The sequence below is a fragment of the Haliotis rubra genome, unplaced genomic scaffold, assembly GCF_003918875.1.
Source record: "Haliotis rubra isolate DU_JTF1 unplaced genomic scaffold, ASM391887v1 Scf88, whole genome shotgun sequence".
Classification (NCBI taxonomy): Eukaryota; Metazoa; Mollusca; class Gastropoda; order Lepetellida; family Haliotidae; genus Haliotis; species Haliotis rubra.
The window spans coordinates 1,855,829-1,874,422 of record NW_025767612.1 but is presented as its reverse complement, the minus strand read 5'-3'; the positions used below and the strand labels follow the sequence as shown (position 1 = coordinate 1,874,422).

Sequence of the window (18,594 nt, the reverse complement as noted above, 5' to 3'; positions counted from 1 at the left end):
CATTTGGCACACTCGCCCCATTCCGTAATCTACAAATTAACGCGGTGGCGGAATGAGCCGATATGCCTCAAACTGAAAGGGTTGTTGACGCCAGGGCGCCAGACGATTTCACGGTGCATGCATGAATGACGCTTTTTATATAAATCGGTGATTTTGTGACAGAAAAGTGATGTAGGGAACACTGTAAGGATAATGTGGATCGCACTCTAAGGAACGAGGGAGACATGAGCATGTGTAGTGACGGCACGAGGGTGAGTTAGCCTTCGAATCATTACTTTACAAAATTTATGTTATGTGAAAGAGGCTTGAGTGCAAATTCCAGACCAATTTCCATTAGCCCAAAATGTCTACATTAACCCATTTCATAATGTACTTTCGACGCTTTTGGTTTCCCCGCTTTTGTGTGAAATAAAAGTATTAAAATGCAAAAGGAAAAACAACAAATGGTACTCAATGTGATTACACGGGTCATGTACCTGCTATATTGGATTAGGTCCCTAACCCTAACCCTAACCCTAACCCTAAACCCTAAACCCTCAGCCCTAACCCTAACCCTAACCACTTGAAATAATCCTAATAAATAGAATGCATTGACCTAACCACTCGGACATGTACCTACTATATATTGCATTAGGTCCCCAACCCCAACCCTAACCCTAAACCCTAAACCCTAACCCTAACCCTAGTCCTAGTCCTAGCCCTAGCCCTAGCCCCTAGCCCTAGCCCTAGCCCTAACCCCAATCCCTTGGAATTAATCCTAATAAATAGAATGCATTGACCGAACCGGGCGAAACACCGACTGACGGTCTAGTGTAATGCATTATTACCGCTTCGAAAAATAAAATACTAATAAAACACTTTTCTATGTAATGGTGCAAATTACTGAATGACAAATATATATATGTAAATTTAAAAATTAAAAAATACAAAATAATACACAAACATAACACCTCAGCAGCCCGTAATACAAATAAATATGAGCGATTAGTGAAAAAGAAAATATTTCAAACTGGTGCTTGCAAAATATTGCACATCCGGGCCGTATACAACTACTGGAAACTCTCAACATCGTTGGGCTTATGCAATGACATAGCTCGTAGAGATGAAACACCAGTGAGCGGAGCTTATACGCACTCGCTGAGCCAGACAACCGTGTTGCCATGCAGGCCTCATAAGGCATTGTTTCGAGAACGTGCTTTCGAACAAAATCACATTACATTACGTAAAAGGGTATTATGACGTATTTTTAAAGTTTGTGGTGCTGTATTCTAAAGGTAGGCCGAGATGTGTTTATACAAGAGCTTGTTAACAAACGTTAAGCTATTTATTTAACTGATTCCGGTCCCTTCCATTCATAAATGAATTGAGATTAGTTAAATTCGACATAAAACCATATATTTGTTTTGATTTTTGCTTCCTTTAGAGTGCGTTTACACTATCGGTAAAGCTTACGACCAAACCGGATATGGCCTGAGGATATTTTTACACGCTCTGCGCATGAGCACAGCGAGTCTAAAATTAATGTGAAACCAACGAATGTACAGTATCGTGAACTCCTTTAACATGGCGGCCTATGGGATTGTGCATTGTGGAACCATAAGTAAGTTGATGAATGTAATTGTGAACTGAAATTATGTGCGTAGAGCAGAGATGACTTCAAATTTGCCTGTCAAATTTTACAATCATCCACCCTGAACACACTTCATGAAGATTATTTATGCTACACTAAAATTAACATGTAAGTCTATGGAAATTACGTCCAAGTGTCCTAATACTTTTGCATGGGTCTGTAGCTGAGCATGTGGCAACGAGACATTAACATTGTTGTGTCTTTGCCAGCCACCACAGCATCATCATGGACATAAGCTGTGACGATATGTGACTGCATAGTTAGCTACATCAGTCACTTCCACTCAAATCTCTTTAAACCAACCCACTACATGTAAATGGACATTACATTGTATTTTGAAAGTTTCATAATTGTTTTGTTTTTCAGCCCAGACAAAGCTTAAGATGTGTCCGACATTTGTCTAAAGTCTCTGGACTGAATGTGAGTATATATTTTGTATTAGGTATTGCACATAGAGGAAATTCGCAAAAGGAAAATTCTATGTATGGTAAGGACAAACTTTATGGATGAAAAACTTTTTTATTCCGGTAATGCGACGTTTCAATGCAGATTCTTGTATCGTTGTCAAGTAGATCAAACGTCGCATCACCTGAATAAAGAATTTGTTCATCCAGATAGTTTGTCATTATCTGACTCTCCAACTTCTAGAAATGCCACTCAAAGAAGAAATGCATGTCATTAGACTTCCACATGTCACACAGTCAGCCAAAAGACCAAAGAAATACAAATGTATTTATAATGTGTCTCTCTTCACTGCTGTAGGTCACAGAATGCACTACCTTATCATTCATCTTTTCTCCCCATCCCCACTCCTTTTGAAATACTCATGACATACATGAATCTGCCCATGATTGTCAAATTGTTCTGGGACTAATGAATCTCTGGAGTTTTGAAATATAGAAATCTACAAGATCTTGGGGCATCCTAAGCATGCTAAACTGTCGCCACTCATTTTGAAAGTGGCAGGTAGAATTTCAGGAATTGAAATATTTTGAGCAGTGTTGTTGGTGTCAAATTGTCACTAGCAGACCAAACACAGCAAACCACACCCATATTCTTTCCTTCAATATAGATTGGCCTAATGACAATCACCAAGAAACACAATCATGACAATTTTCTGCATTTACCATTATACCTTGTAATTAGTGTTTTACTTGTTAACAAAGTTTCCATATTTTTTCACATCTGTATTTACCTGTATTCCCCAGTATGTATCTGTATTTACCTGTATTCCCCAGTATGTATCTGTATTTACCTGTATTCCCCAGTATGTATCTGTATTCACCTATAAGATGTCATGATCATCTCTGCTGTGGGGACTCCTATATTCACTGTATTTACCTGTATTCCCCAGTATATATCTGTATTTACCTGTATTCCCCAGTATATATCTGTATTTACCTATAAGATGTCATGATCATCTCTGCTGTGGGGACTCCTATATTCACTGTATTTACCTGTATTCCCCAGTATATATCTGTATTTACCTGTATTCCCCAGTATATAACTGTATATAACTGTATTTACCTGTATTCCCAAGTATGTATCTGTATTCACCTATAAGATGTCATGATCATCTCTGCTGTGAGGACTCCTATATTCACTGTATTTACCTGTATTCCCCAGTATATACCTGTATTCCCCAGTATGTATCTGTATTCACCTATAAGATGTCATGATCATCTCTGCTGTGGGAACTCCTATATTCACTGTATTTACCTGTATTCCCCAGTATATACCTGTATTCACCTGTATCCCCCAGTATATATCTGTATTTACCTGTATTCCCCAGTATATAACTGTATTTACCTGTATTCCCAAGTATAAACCAGTATATACCTGTATTCCCCAGTATATATCTGTATTCACCTATAAGATGTCATGATCATCTCTGCTGTGGGGACTCCTATATTCACTGTATTTACCTGTATTCCCCAGTATATATCTGTATTCACCTGTATTCCAAAGTATGTACCTGTATTCACCTATAAGATGTCATGATCATCTCTGCTGTGGGGACTCCTATATTCACTGTATTTACCTGTATTCCCCAGTATATACCTGTATTCACCTGTATCCCCCAGTATATATCTGTATTTACCTGTATTCCCCAGTATATAACTGTATTTACCTGTATTCCCCAGTATATACCAGTATATACCTGTATTCCCCAGTATATATCTGTATTCACCTATAAGATGCCATGATCATCTCTGCTGTGGGGACTCCTATATTCACTGTATTTACCTGTATTCTCCAGTATATATCTGTATTCACCTGTATTCCCCAGTATGTACCTGTATTCACCTATAAGATGTCATGATCATCTCTGCTGTGGGGACTCCTATATTCACTGTATTTACCTGTATTCCCCAGTATATAACTGTATTTACCTGTATTCCCCAGTATATAACTGTATTTACCTGTATTCCCCAGTATATAACTGTATGTACCTGTATTCCCCAGTATATAACTGTATTTACCTGTATTCCCCAGTATATATCTGTATTTACCTGTATTCCCCAGTATATAACTGTATTTACTTGTATTCCCCAGTATATATCTGTATTTACCTGTATTCCCCAGTATATAACTGTATTTACCTGTATTCCCCAGTATATAACTGTATTTACCTGTATTCCCCAGTATATAACTATTTACCTGTATTCCCCAGTATATAACTGTATTTACCTGTATTCCCCAGTATATAACTGTATTTACCTGTATTCCCCAGTATACATCTGTATTTACCTGTATTCCCCAGTATATATCTGTATTTACCTGTATTCCCCAGTATATAACTGTATTTACCTGTATTCCCCAGTATATAACTGTATTTACCTGTATTCCCCAGTATATAACTGTATTTACCTGTATTCCCCAGTATATAACTGTATTTACCTGTATTCCCAGTATATAACTGTATTTACCTGTATTCCCCCAGTATATAACTGTATTTACCTGTATTCCCCAGTATATAACTGTATTTACCTGTATTCCCCAGTATATATCTGTATTTACCTGTATTTCCCAGTATATAACTGTATTTACCTGTATTCCCCAGTATATAACTGTATTTACCTGCATTCCCCAGTATATAACTGTATTTACCTGTATTCCCCAGTATATAACTGTATTTACCTGTATTCCCCAGTATATACCTGTATTTACCTGTATTCCCCCAGTATATAACTGTATTTACCTGTATTCCCCAGTATATATCTGTATTTACCTGTATTCCCAGTATATAACTGTATTTACCTGTATTCCCAGTATATATCTGTATTTACCTGTATTCCCCAGTATATAACTGTATTCACTAGTGGTGTAACGATTCATTGCATCGCCAACTGCTTATACGAAAGTGCATCGATACAAAAACACATTTAGGCAATATATCAGGATATTTATATCGCAGTGGGTCCATGATACATAGAGAATTCATTTAGTAGCCTACTGATATCAATTATATCAACACGAAGTTGATAAAGTTACAAATATCCAAGGCTTGACAAGGATATTTTTACCTTTATCAACGAAAGTGTTGATATTATTGATATCAGTAGACACGAGGGTAAGATTCTATTTATCATTAAAAATCATTCTTCATTTGTTTTCAATGAAAATGTACATCTCTCAACACTGTACTTCCATTAGACTTACAGTGCAGCGATGTCATATTGATTGTGACGCCATCAAGTTGATGACGCCATCTCCTAGGAGATATCATATGATCTCACACACAGTTTATATTCTGTGGAACATAGTTTTGGATGATAAATCCATGTATTGCCACAAGAGACGATATATCCCGATACCACTTAAATACTACTTAAATTTGTAAGGAGCATTGCATTAGGATTAGGAAGGGAGTTTCTTTGAAATACTTCTAAATTTTTAGAGCAAACTGAACCTTATAGGAATTTGTTTGTGTCTGCCATCTTTGTTACATGAGCAAAGGAGTTGGTGTATCACTGACTATCAGTGAAAGAATGTGAACATTTTTCAATCTCTGACTGTAAAAAGACTTTAAGTAATTGAAACATGTTTTAGTTGTTTGACAAATAACACCATTTATTAACAACTATGAACGATGTCTTAGCTTTGTTAAGAAAGAAAAGATGAAATTTAGAAAGCATACTTAAGAGTTTTTTCAGTGATTCTGGTATAAATTACATTGAATTGTCTGTGAAAGCATTGGTGCAGAAACACAACTTTCCATGGGAAACCTAGATCAAGGTATACTGAATATGTTTGATTGTACTTAAGCATTAAATGCTGAGACTTTATTACATGAACAGCCTTTTGAGTGTATGTGAATGTAACACATGTTCTGCTGTATAACAAATAAAGATTCAGTCATTTTATCTATCATATATATGCTGTTTTTAGAATTGTAAAGCATCGGATACGTGATCGATCACCATCACTGTATCGCGGATGATAATCGCCTCACAGGTTCCTTTGCCAATACTTTCATGATATATCACCGCCTCATTAAACTGGTATCAGGATATATCGCCTCGCTACTTAGGCAATCGATACACAGCTCTAGTAATACTATTCACTTTGTATTCCACTGCAGGATGTCATGATCGCCTCTGGTGTTCCCCTGATAATATTGCTTTTCGGAATATTGCTAAAAGCTGCAAGGTGAAACTAAACTCACTCACTCACTCATGATTGTCTCTGCTGTGAGGACTCCTATATTCACTGTATCACCTGTATTCCCCTAGTATATAACTGTATTCACCTGTATTCCTCAGTATGTATCTGTATTCCACTGCAGGATGTCGTGGATCGCTCCCTGCTGTAAGGACTCCTATTGGCTCCTTCCTGAGCTCCCTGGCTGATGTACCTGCTACCCGACTTGGCTCCATCGCCATCAAGGAGGCAGTGGCCAGAGCAGGTATGTGCCATTACAGTTTTCTTTTTAAATTCAAGCTTTTAAACAAATCTTTCAACAATGTCAAAGAACAAATAGATGAGTTGGACATTTCTTACTCTTCTTCCTTCATCAACATTGAGTTACACATTTAATGATAGCACTAATGTGAGTTTACAAGTCCAAGTGACCTTCCATTTTCTACTAGCTTGTGGACTAGTCAGTAGGCCAGTTTTATTTTCTAATGGTAATGTTAATATAGCTACATGTGGATTCTGATTTGGCGCTTGTTTGGAAAGCACAATGTCCATCACAGACTATAGGTCAAGAGGACCCCCAATTACTAAACTCTCAACATCCTTACTGGAAATATGACTATGAGGGCCCTGTAAAGTAATGACAAGTAGTACACTCGCAGAACCCGATTCGGTGGATATAAGGGAAGTGTGGCTTAAATTCTTATTTCAAATGCATGATTTCATTTTGTATACACACTGATTATTTTATTCATTGATTCAGCAAATTGAAAATGCCTAATATTCCACTCGTGAATAAAACGTTTGTTACGGAAACCATTTGGTAACCATCACCCATTCAGTGCCCACAAAATGTCATCGCTACCTTGTTTCGTGGATTACGAAGTCTGGTTACTTTATACCACTATGTACGACATCCAACTGCAGTAAGCATTGACACCAAGGAAAGCAGACAACCAGAAGTGAGAAGGGTGGAGCTAACGGTATCTTTTACTTCAAATTTTGTAAAATAAAATTAGGTAATGGTGGTATTAGTGATCTGGGGCTATGTATCTCAATGCTGGACAATTATATTTAGTGTACTTGCATGTAATGCAGAGATCTCGAACTTTTTGTCAGCTTAATGAAGGCACTGTATGTACATCAAAAAAGTACTAATTTCGACGCCATTCGAGACTTAATTTACGAGCTAGCATGATTATTTCCACGATCCACCTAATCAAGGTTATCCACTTAATTTTAGGTTACAGTTCTGTATACTGTATTTGTTTGATTACAGGAAGTCTGTGTGTTCTGTGTATTTTCTATACATTTGTGAGTCCAGTACATACATCTGTGTCAATAATGCAACTAGAATAATACTAGCTGCAGGTGAAAGAACTTGATAAAGATTAACTCTACATGCATCATGCTGACATACAAACGCTTAGTGCCTGCCACAACTGAACCCTCAAAGTTGGATGGTTGCTAATGATATCAGTGCCTGGATTATTGCTCCTGGACGCCATTATTTGCAGGCTGCAGTCAAATAGCTGGAATCTTACACAATGTGTTGGTAAACAAGTGTATGTGATTGTATGTTGCAGGTATCAGTGCGGAGGATGTGGACGAGGTGTACATGGGCAATGTGTTGCAGGCAGCCCAGGGTCAGGCACCCTGCAGACAGGCCACACTGGGGCAGGTAATACTCACTGGGGTCACAGTGGTGCAGGCAGTCTAGGGTCAGGCTCTGCAGACAGGCCACACTGGGGCAGGTAATACTCACTGGGGTCATAGCGCAGGCAGCCCAGGGTCAGGCACCCCTGCAGACAGGCCACACTGGGGGCAGGTAATACTCACTGGGTCACAGTGGTGCAGGCAGCCCAGGGTCAGGCACCCCTGCAGACAGGCCACACTTCTGGGGCAGGTAAAACTCACTGGGGTCATATAGCGTGCAGGCAGCACAGGGTCAGGCACCCTGCAGACAGACCACACTGGGGCAGGTAATACTCACTGGGGTCAGGCACCCTGCAGACAGGTTACCACACTAGGGCCAGGTAATATTCACTGGGGTCAGGCACCCTGCAGACAGGCCACACTAGGGCCAGGTAATATTCACTGGGGTCAGGCACCCTGCAGACAGGCCACACCTTAGGGCCAGGTAATATTCACTGGGGTCAGGCACCCTGCAGACAGGCCAGCACTAGGGCCAGGTAATATTCACTGGGGTCAGGCACCCTGCAGACAGGCCACACTAGGGCCAGGTAATATTCACTGGGGTCAGGCACCCTGCAGACAGACCACACTAGGGCCAGGTAATATTCACTGGGGTCAGGCACCCTGCAGACAGGGCCACACTAGGGCCAGGTAATATTCACTGGGGTCAGGCACCCTGCAGACAGGCCACACTAGGGCCAGGTAATATTCACTGGGGTCAGGCACCCTGCAGACAGGCCACACTAGGGCCAGGTAATATTCACTGGGGTCAGGCACCCTGCAGACAGGCCACACTAGGGCCAGGTAATACTCACTGGGGTCAGGCACCCTGCAGACAGGTTTCACTAGGGCCAGGTAATATTCACTGGGGTCAGGCACCCTGCAGACAGGCCACACTAGGGCCAGGTAATATTCACTGGGTCAGGCACCCTGCAGACAGGGCACACTAGGGCCAGGTAATACTCACTGCCAGGGCACCCTGCAGACAGGCCGCACTAGGGCCAGGTAATATTCACTGGGGTCAGGCACCCTGCAGACAGGCCACACTAGGGCCAGGTAATACTCACTGGGGTCATAGTGTTGCAGACAGGCCGCACTAGGGCCAGGTAATATTCACTGGGGTCAGGCACCCTGCAGACAGGCCGCACTAGGGCCAGGTAATATTCACTGGGGTCAGGCACCCTGCAGACAGGCCACACTAGGGCCAGGTAATATTCACTGGGGTCAGGCACCCTGCAGACAGGCCACACTAGGGCCAGGTAATATTCACTGGGGTCAGGCACCCTGCAGACAGGCCACACTAGGGCCAGGTAATATTCACTGGGGTCAGGCACCCTGCAGACAGGCCACACTAGGGCCAGGTAATATTCACTGGGGTCAGGCACCCTGCAGACAGGCCACATCTAGGGCCAGGTAATACCACTGGGGTCAGGCACCCTGCAGACAGGCCACACTAGGGCCAGGTAATATTCACTGGGGTCAGGCACCCTGCAGACAGGTCAAGACTAGGGCCAGGTAATATCATCACTGGGGTCAGGCACCCTGCAGACAGGCCCACTAGGGCCAGGTAATATTCACTGGGTCAGGCACCCTGCAGACAGGCCACACTAGGCCAGGTAATATTCACTGGGGTCAGGCACCCTGCAGACAGGCCACACTAGGGCCAGGTAATATTCACTGGGGTCAGGCACCCTGCAGACAGGCCACACTAGGGCCAGGTAATATTCACTGGGGGTCAGGCACCCTGCAGACAGGGCCACACTAGGGCCAGGTAATATTCACTGGGGGTCAGGGCACCCCTGCAGACAGGCCACACTAGGGCCAGGTAATATTCACTGGGGGTCAGGCACCCCTGCAGACAGGCCACACTAGGGCCAGGTAATACTCACTGGGGTCAGGCACCCTGCAGACAGGCAGCACTAGGGCCAGGTAATATTCACTGGGGTCAGGCACCCTGCAGACAGGCCACACTAGGGCCAGGTAATATTCACTGGGGTCAGGCACCCTGCAGACAGGCCGCACTAGGGCCAGGTAATACTCACTGGGGTCAGGCACCCTGCAGACAGGTCAGCACTAGGCCAGGTAATATTCACTGGGGTCAGGCACCCTGCAGACAGGCCACACTAGGGCCAGGTAATACTCACTGGGTCAGCATAGTGTTGCAGACAGGTCAGACTAGGGCCAGGTAATATTCACTGGGGTCAGGCACCCCTGCAGACAGGCCGCACTAGGGCCAGGTAATATTCACTGGGGTCAGGCACCCTGCAGACAGGCCACACTAGGGCCAGGTAATATTCACTGGGGTCAGGCACCCTGCAGACAGGCCACACTAGGGCCAGGTAATATTCACTGGGGTCAGGCACCCTGCAGACAGGGCCACACTAGGGCCAGGTAATATTCACTGGGGTCAGGCACCCTGCAGACAGGCCACACTAGGGCCAGGTAATATTCACTGGGGTCAGGCACCCTGCAGACAGGCCACACTAGGGCCAGGTAATATTCACTGGGGTCAGGCACCCTGCAGACAGGCCACACTAGGGCCAGGTAATATTCACTGGGGTCAGGGCACCCTGCAGACAGGTCACACTAGGGCCAGGTAATACTCACTGGGGTCAGGCACCCCTGCAGACAGGCCACACTAGGGCCAGGTAATATTCACTGGGGTCAGGCACCCTGCAGACAGGCCACACTAGGGCCAGGTAATATTCACTGGGGTCAGGCACCCTGCAGACAGGCCACACTAGGGCCAGGTAATATTCACTGGGGTCAGGCACCCTGCAGACAGGCCAAGACTAGGGCCAGGTAATGATTCACTGGGGTCAGGCACCCTGCAGACAGGTCGCACTAGGGCCAGGTAATATTCACTGGGGTCAGGCACAATGCAGACAGGCCACACTAGGGCCAGGTAATACTCACTGGGGTCAGGCACCCTGCAGACAGGCCACACTAGGGCCAGGTAATATTCACTGGGGTCAGGCACCCTGCAGACAGGCCACACTAGGGCCAGGTAATACTCACTGGGGTCAGGCACCCTGCAGACAGGCCACACTAGGGCCAGGTAATATTCACTGGGGTCAGGCACCCTGCAGACAGGCCACACTAGGGCCAGGTAATATTCACTGGGGTCAGGCACCCTGCAGACAGGCCGCACTGGGGGCAGGTAATACTCACTGGGGTCAGTGGTGCAGGCAGCCCAGGGTCAGGCACCCTGCAGACAGGCCACACTCGGGGCAGGTAATACTCACCGGGGTCATAGTGCTGCAGGCAGCCCAGGGTCAGGCACCCTGCAGACAGGCCACACTTTGGGCAGGTAAAACTCACTGGGGTCATAGCGGTGCAGGCAGCACAGGGTCAGGCACCCTGCAGACAGACCACACTGGGGGCAGGTAATACTCACTGGGGTCAGGCACCCTGCAGACAGGCCACACTAGGGCCAGGTAATATTCACTGGGGTCAGGCACCCTGCAGACAGGCCACACTAGGGCCAGGTAATATTCACTGGGGTCAGGCACCCTGCAGACAGGCCACACGAGGGCCAGGTAATATGCTCACTGGGGTCAGGCACCCTGCAGACAGGCCGCACTAGGCCAGGTAATATTCACTGGGGTCAGGCACCCCTGCAGACAGGCCACACTAGGCCAGGTAATATTCACTGGGGTCAGGCACCCTGCAGACAGGCCACACTAGGGCCAGGTAATATTCACTGGGGTCAGGCACCCTGCAGACAGGCCACACTAGGGCCAGGTAATATTCACTGGGGTCAGGCACCCTGCAGACAGGCCACACTAGGGCCAGGTAATACTCACTGGGGTCAGGCACCCTGCAGACAGGCCAGCACTAGGGCCAGGTAATATTCACTGGGGTCAGGCACCCTGCAGACAGGCCACACTAGGGCCAGGTAATATTCACTGGGGTCAGGGCACCCTGCAGACAGGGCCAGCACTAGGGCCAGGTAATACTCACTGGGCCAGGCACCCTGCAGACAGGCCACACTAGGCCAGGTAATATTCACTGGGGTCAGGCACCCTGCAGACAGGCCACACTAGGGCCAGGTAATACTCACTGGGGTCATAGTGTTGCAGACAGGTCCCATCTAGGGCCAGGTAATATTCACTGGGGTCAGGCACCCTGCAGACAGGCCGCACACTAGGGCCAGGTAATATTCACTGGGGTCAGGCACCCTGCAGACAGGCCACACTAGGGCCAGGTAATATTCACTGGGGTCAGGCACCCCTGCAGACAGGGCCACACTAGGGCCAGGTAATATTCACTGGGGTCAGGCACCCTGCAGACCCCGGCCACACTAGGGGCCAGGTAATATTCACTGGGGTCAGGCACCCTGCAGACAGGCCACACTAGGGCCAGGTAATATTCACTGGGGTCAGGCACCCTGCAGACAGGCCACACTAGGGCCAGGTAATACTCACTGGGGTCAGGCACCCTGCAGACAGGCCACACTAGGGCCAGGTAATATTCACTGGGGGTCAGGCACCCCTGCAGACAGGCCGCACTAGGGCCAGGTAATATTCACTGGGGTCAGGCACTGCAGACAGGCCACACTAGGGCCAGGTAATATTCACTGGGGTCAGGCACCCTGCAGACAGGCCGCATCTAGGGCCAGGTAATATCACTGGGGTCAGGCACCCTGCAGACAGGCCGACTAGGGCCAGGTAATATTCACTGGGGGTCAGGCACCCTGCAGACAGGCCACACTAGGGCCAGGTAATATTCACTGGGGGTCAGGCACCCCTGCAGACAGGCCACACTAGGGCCAGGTAATATTCACTGGGGTCAGGCACCCTGCAGACAGGCCACACTAGGGCCAGGTAATATTCACTGGGGTCAGGCACCCCTGCAGACAGGCCACACTAGGGCCAGGTAATACTCACTGGGGTCAGGCACCCTGCAGACAGGTCAGCACTAGGGCCAGGTAATATTCACTGGGGTCAGGCACCCTGCAGACAGGGCCACACTAGGGCCAGGTAATATTCACTGGGGTCAGGCACCCTGCAGACAGGCCACACTAGGGCCAGGTAATACTCACTGGGGTCAGGCACCCCTGCAGACAGGTCACACTAGGGCCAGGTAATATTCACTGGGGTCAGGCACCCTGCAGACAGGCCACACTAGGGCCAGGTAATACTCACTGGGGTCATAGTGTTGCAGACAGGTCAAGACTAGGGCCAGGTAATATTCACTGGGGTCAGGCACCTGCAGACAGGCCACACTAGGCCAGGTAATATTCACTGGGGTCAGGCACCCTGCAGACAGGCCACACTAGGGCCAGGTAATATTCACTGGGGTCAGGCACCCTGCAGACAGGCCACACTAGGGCCAGGTAATATTCACTGGGTCAGGCACCCCTGCAGACAGGCCACACTAGGGCCAGGTAATATTCACTGGGGTCAGGCACCCTGCAGACAGGCCACACTAGGGCCAGGTAATATTCACTGGGGTCAGGCACCCTGCAGACAGGCCACACTAGGGCCAGGTAATATTCACTGGGGTCAGGCACCCTGCAGACAGGCCACACTAGGGCCAGGTAATATTCACTGGGGTCAGGCACCCTGCAGACAGGCCAAGACTAGGCCAGGTAATAATCACTGGGGTCAGGCACCCTGCAGACAGGCCGCACTAGGGCCAGGTAATATTCACTGGGGTCAGGCACCCTGCAGACAGGTCAAGACTAGGGCCAGGTAATATTCACTGGGGTCAGGCACCCTGCAGACAGGCCACACTAGGGCCAGGTAATATTCACTGGGGTCAGGCACCCCTGCAGACAGGTCACAGACTAGGGCCAGGTAATATTCACTGGGGTCAGGCACCCCTGCAGACAGGTCAAAGACATCTAGGGCCAGGTAATATTCACTGGGTCAGGCACAATGCAGACAGGCCACACTAGGGCCAGGTAATACTCACTGGGGTCAGGCACCCCAAGACAGGCCACACTAGGGCCAGGTAACATTCACTGGGGTCAGGCACCCTGCAGACAGGCCACACCTAGGGCCAGGTAACACTCACTGGGGTCAGGCACCCTGCAGACAGGTCAAGACTAGGGCCAGGTAATATTCACTGGGGGTCAGGCACCCCTGCAGACAGGCCACAGACTAGGGCCAGGTAATATTCACTGGGGTCAGGCACCCTGCAGACAGGCCACACTGGGGGCAGGTAATACTCACTGGGGTCAGTGGTGCAGGCAGCCCAGGGTCAGGCACCCCTGCAGACAGGCCACACTGGGCAGGTAATACTCACTGGGTCATAGTGTTGCAGGCAGCCCAGGGTCAGGCACCCTGCAGACAGGCCACACTGGGGCCAGGTAATACCACTGGGGTCAGGCACCCTGCAGACAGGCCACACCACTAGGGCCAGGGTAATATTCACTGGGGTCAGGCACCCTGCAGACAGGCCACACTAGGGCCAGGTAATATTCACTGGGGGGCACCCCATAAAGACATAATAATGACAGGCCACACTAGGCAGACAGGGGTGGGGTGGACAGGCACACAGACAGGGCCACACTAGGTTAGTAATGGAAGGACATAGGGTAGATATTCACTGGGGTCAGGGCACCCCTGCAGACAGGCCACACTAGGGCCAGGTAATATTCACTGGGGTCAGGCACCCCTGCAGACAGGTCAGGCACTAGGGCCAGGTAATATTCACTGGGGTCAGGCACCCTGCAGACAGGCCACACTAGGGCCAGGTAATATTCACTGGGGTCAGGCACCCTGCAGACAGACCACACTAGGGCCAGGTACATTCACTGGGTCAGGCACCCCTGCAGACAGGCCATGACTAGGGGCCAGGTAATATTCACAGGGTCAGGCACCCCTGCAGACAGGTCACATCTAGGGCCAGGTAATATTCACTGGGGTCAGGCACCCCTGCAGACAGGCCACACTAGGGCCAGGTAATATTCACTGGGGTCAGGCACTGCAATGCAGACAGGCCACACTAGGGCCAGGTAATACTCACTGGGGTCAGGCACCCTGCAGACAGGCCACACTAGGGCCAGGTAATATTCACTGGGGGTCAGGCACCCTGCAGACAGGGCCACATCTAGGGCCAGGTAATACTCACTGGGGTCAGGGCACCTGCAGACAGGTCACATCTAGGGCCAGGTAATATTCACTGGGGTCAGGCACCCTGCAGACAGGCTTCCTGACTAGGGCCAGGTAATATTCACTGGGGTCAGGCACCCCAGACAGCAGACAGGTAATATCACGCACTGGGGCAGGTAATACCACTGGGGTCAGTGGTGGCAGGCAGCCCAGGGGTCAGGCACCCTGCAGACAGGCCACACTAGGGCCAGGCAATACTCACAACATAGTGCTGCAGGCCCAGGGTCATACAGTGCTGCACTTGGGGCAGGTAAAACTCACTCAGGGTCAGGCACACCTGCAGACAGGCCACACTTGGGGGGCAGGTAATACCCACTGGGTAGGCACCCCTGCAGACAGGCCACACCAGGTCAGGTAATATTCACTGGGGGTCAGGCACCCTGCAGACAGGGCCAGGGCATACTTCACTGGGGGTCAGGGCACCCCTAGACAGGGCCGCACTGGGCCAGGGGTGGGGTCAGGCAGACAGGCCCACTAGGGCCAGGTAATATTCAGGGCACCCTTGCAGACAGGGCCACACCTAGGGCCAGGTAATATTCACTGGGGTCACCCCTGCAGACAGGGCCACACTAGGGGGTAATATTCCAGGTAAGGTAATTCACTGGGGTCGTGGGCACCCTCAGGCCAAGACTAGGCCAGGTAGTCAATTCAACCCCTGCAGACAGCAGACAGGCACATGCACTAGGGCCAGGTAATATTCACTGGGGTCAGGCACCCTGCAGACAGGCCTCCACTAGGGCCACTAGGGCACCCTGCCAGGTAATACTCACTGGGGTCATAGTGTTGCAGGCAGCCCAGGGTCAGGCAGGCACTGCAGACAGGCCACACCAGGTAGGGCTCAGGTAGTACTGGGGTCGGCACAGGCAGCCCAGGGTCAGGCACCTGCAGACAGGCCACACCACTAGGGCCAGGTAATATTCACTGGGGGTCAGGCACCCCTGCAGACAGGTCACACTAGGGCCAGGTAATATTCACTGGGGTCAGGGCACCTGCAGACAGGCCACACTAGGCCAGGTAATACTCACTGGGGTCAGGCACCCTGCAGACAGGCCACACTGGGGCCAGGTAATACTCACTGGGGTCAGGCACCCCTGCAGACAGGCCACACTAGGGCCAGGTAATATTCACTGGGGTCAGGCACCCTGCAGACAGGGCCACACTAGGGCCAGGTAATATTCACTGGGGTCAGGGCACCCCTGCAGACACACACTAGGGCCAGGGGGTCAGGCACACTAGGGCCAGGTAGGTAACATTCACTGGGGGTCAGGCACCCTGCAGACAGGCCAGGTATTCACTAGACTAGGGCCAGGTAATATTCACTGGGGTCAGGCACCCTGCAGACAGGCCACACTAGGGCCAGGTATCACCTCACTGGGTCATAGCACCCCTGCAGACAGGGGTCAAGACTAGGGCCAGGTAATATTCACTGGGGTCAGGCACCCTGCAGACAGGTCACTAGGGCCAGGTAATATTCACTGGGGTCAGGCACCCCTGCAGACAGGGCCACACTAGGCCAGGTAATATCTCACTGGGGTCAGGCACCCTGCAGACAGGCACACTAGGCCAGGTAATATTCACTGGGGTCAGGCACCCTGCAGGCCACAGGGCCAGGTAATAATCACTGGGGCCTGTGACACCCTGCAGACAGGCCACACCAGGGCCAGGTAATATTCACTGGGGGTCAGGCACCCCAAGCAGACAGGCCACACTAGGCCAGGTAATATTCACTGGGTCAGGGCACCCCTGCAGACAGGCCACACTAGGGCCAGGTAATATCCACACTGGGGTCAGGCACCCCTGCAGACAGGCCACACTAGGCCAGGTAATATTTCACACCCCTGGGGTCAGGCACCACTCACTGGGGTGCAGACAGGTCGAAACACTAGGGCCAGGTGGGTAATATTCACTGGGGTCAGGCACCCTGCAGACAGGCCGCATCAGGGCCAGGTAATACTCACTGGGGCCAGGCAACTGCAGACAGGTTAGCCAATTAGCCATGTAATATTCACTGGGGGTCAGGCACCCTGCAGACAGGTCAGACTAGGGCCAGGTAATATCTTCACCGGGGTCACAGTGCTGCAGGTCAGGTCACACTAGGGCCAGGTAATATTCACTGGACAGGCACAATGCAGACAGGGCCACACACTAGCCAGGTAATACCACTGGGGGTGTGGCACCTGTAGACAGGTCACATCTAGGGCCAGGTAATATTCACTGGGGCCAGGCACCCTGCAGACAGGCCACACTAGGCCAGGTAGACTCAGGCCAACTGCAGAATAATCAAGACTAGGCCAGTAATATTCACTGGGGTCAGGCACCCCTGCAGACAGGCCACGCACTAGGCCAGGTAATTTCACTGGGGTCAGGCACCCTGCAGACAGGGGGGGCAGGTAATACCTTCACTGGGTCATGGTGCAGGCACTAGGGTCAGCACAGACAGGCCACACTGAAGGTATTGCCGCAGCAGCCTGGGGTCAGGCACCCTGCAGACAGGCCATAACTAGGGCCAGGTAATACTGGCTGTCAGGCACCCCTGCAAGACAGGCCACATCTAGGGCCACAGGTAATATTCACTGGGGGTCAGGCACCCCTGCAGACAGGCTTCCACTAGGGCCAGGTAATATTCACTGGGGTCAGGCACCCCTGCAGACAGGCCACACTAGGGCCAGGTAATATTCACTGGGGTCAGGCACCCTGCAGACAGGCCACACTAGGGCCAGGTAATATTCACTGGGGTCAGGCACCCTGCAGACAGGTCAGACTAGGGCCAGGTAACATGGGGTCACTAACCCTGCAAGAGAAGCCTGTATTAGGGCACCACTGGGGTCAAGCACAGGGCCACACTAGGCCAGGTAATATTCACTGGGGTCAGGCACCCTGCAGCAGACAGGCCACACTAGGCACAGGTTCCATCTAGGCCAGGTATTCACACAGGCACAATGCAGAGACAGCCACACTAGGGCCAGGTAATACTCACTGGTCAGGCACCCCAAGACCCACAGACAGGGGTCAGACACCCTGCAGACAGGCCACACTAGGCCAGGTAACACTAACTGGGGTCAGGCACCCTGCTGACAGGTTTCCACTAGGTAATATTCACTGGGGTCAGGCACCCCTGCAGACAGGGCCGCGACTATTATTCACTGGGGTCAGGCAATCTGGCAGACAGAAGGACAAGACTAGGGGGCAGGTAATACTCACTAGGGGCAGTGGTGCAGGCAGGCAGGCACCCAGACAGGCCACACTAGGTAGCCACCGGGTCATAGTGCCATGGCAGGACAGGGTCAGGCACCCTGCAGACAGGCCAAAGACTAGGGCCAGGTAATATTCACTGGGGTCAGGACCCTGCAGACAGGTCACACTAGGCCAGGTATCCACTGGGGCAGGCACGTAGACAGGGCCGCACTTGGGGCAGGTAATACTCACTGGGTCAGGTTGCAGGCAGCCCAGGGTCAGGCACCCCTGCAGACAGGCCACACTCGGGCAGGTAATACTCAATCGGGTCAT

At 49.9% G+C, this 18,594-nt stretch overlaps 1 protein-coding gene across 2 annotated transcripts in view; it reads left to right on the top strand.

The window, feature by feature from the left end:
- LOC124263367 (acetyl-CoA acetyltransferase, mitochondrial-like) overlaps positions 1–18,594 on the top strand; it is a 37,927-nt gene that overhangs the window by 1,300 nt on the left and 18,033 nt on the right. For both annotated transcript variants that reach the window (XM_046697969.1, XM_046697970.1), the window contains exons 2-4: positions 1,997–2,050; positions 6,420–6,539; positions 7,858–7,949. In XM_046697969.1, coding sequence (XP_046553925.1) covers positions 7,890–7,949 — 60 coding nt within the window. In that variant the 5' untranslated portion in view covers positions 1,997–2,050; positions 6,420–6,539; positions 7,858–7,889. The remainder of the gene's footprint in view (positions 1–1,996; positions 2,051–6,419; positions 6,540–7,857; positions 7,950–18,594) is intronic.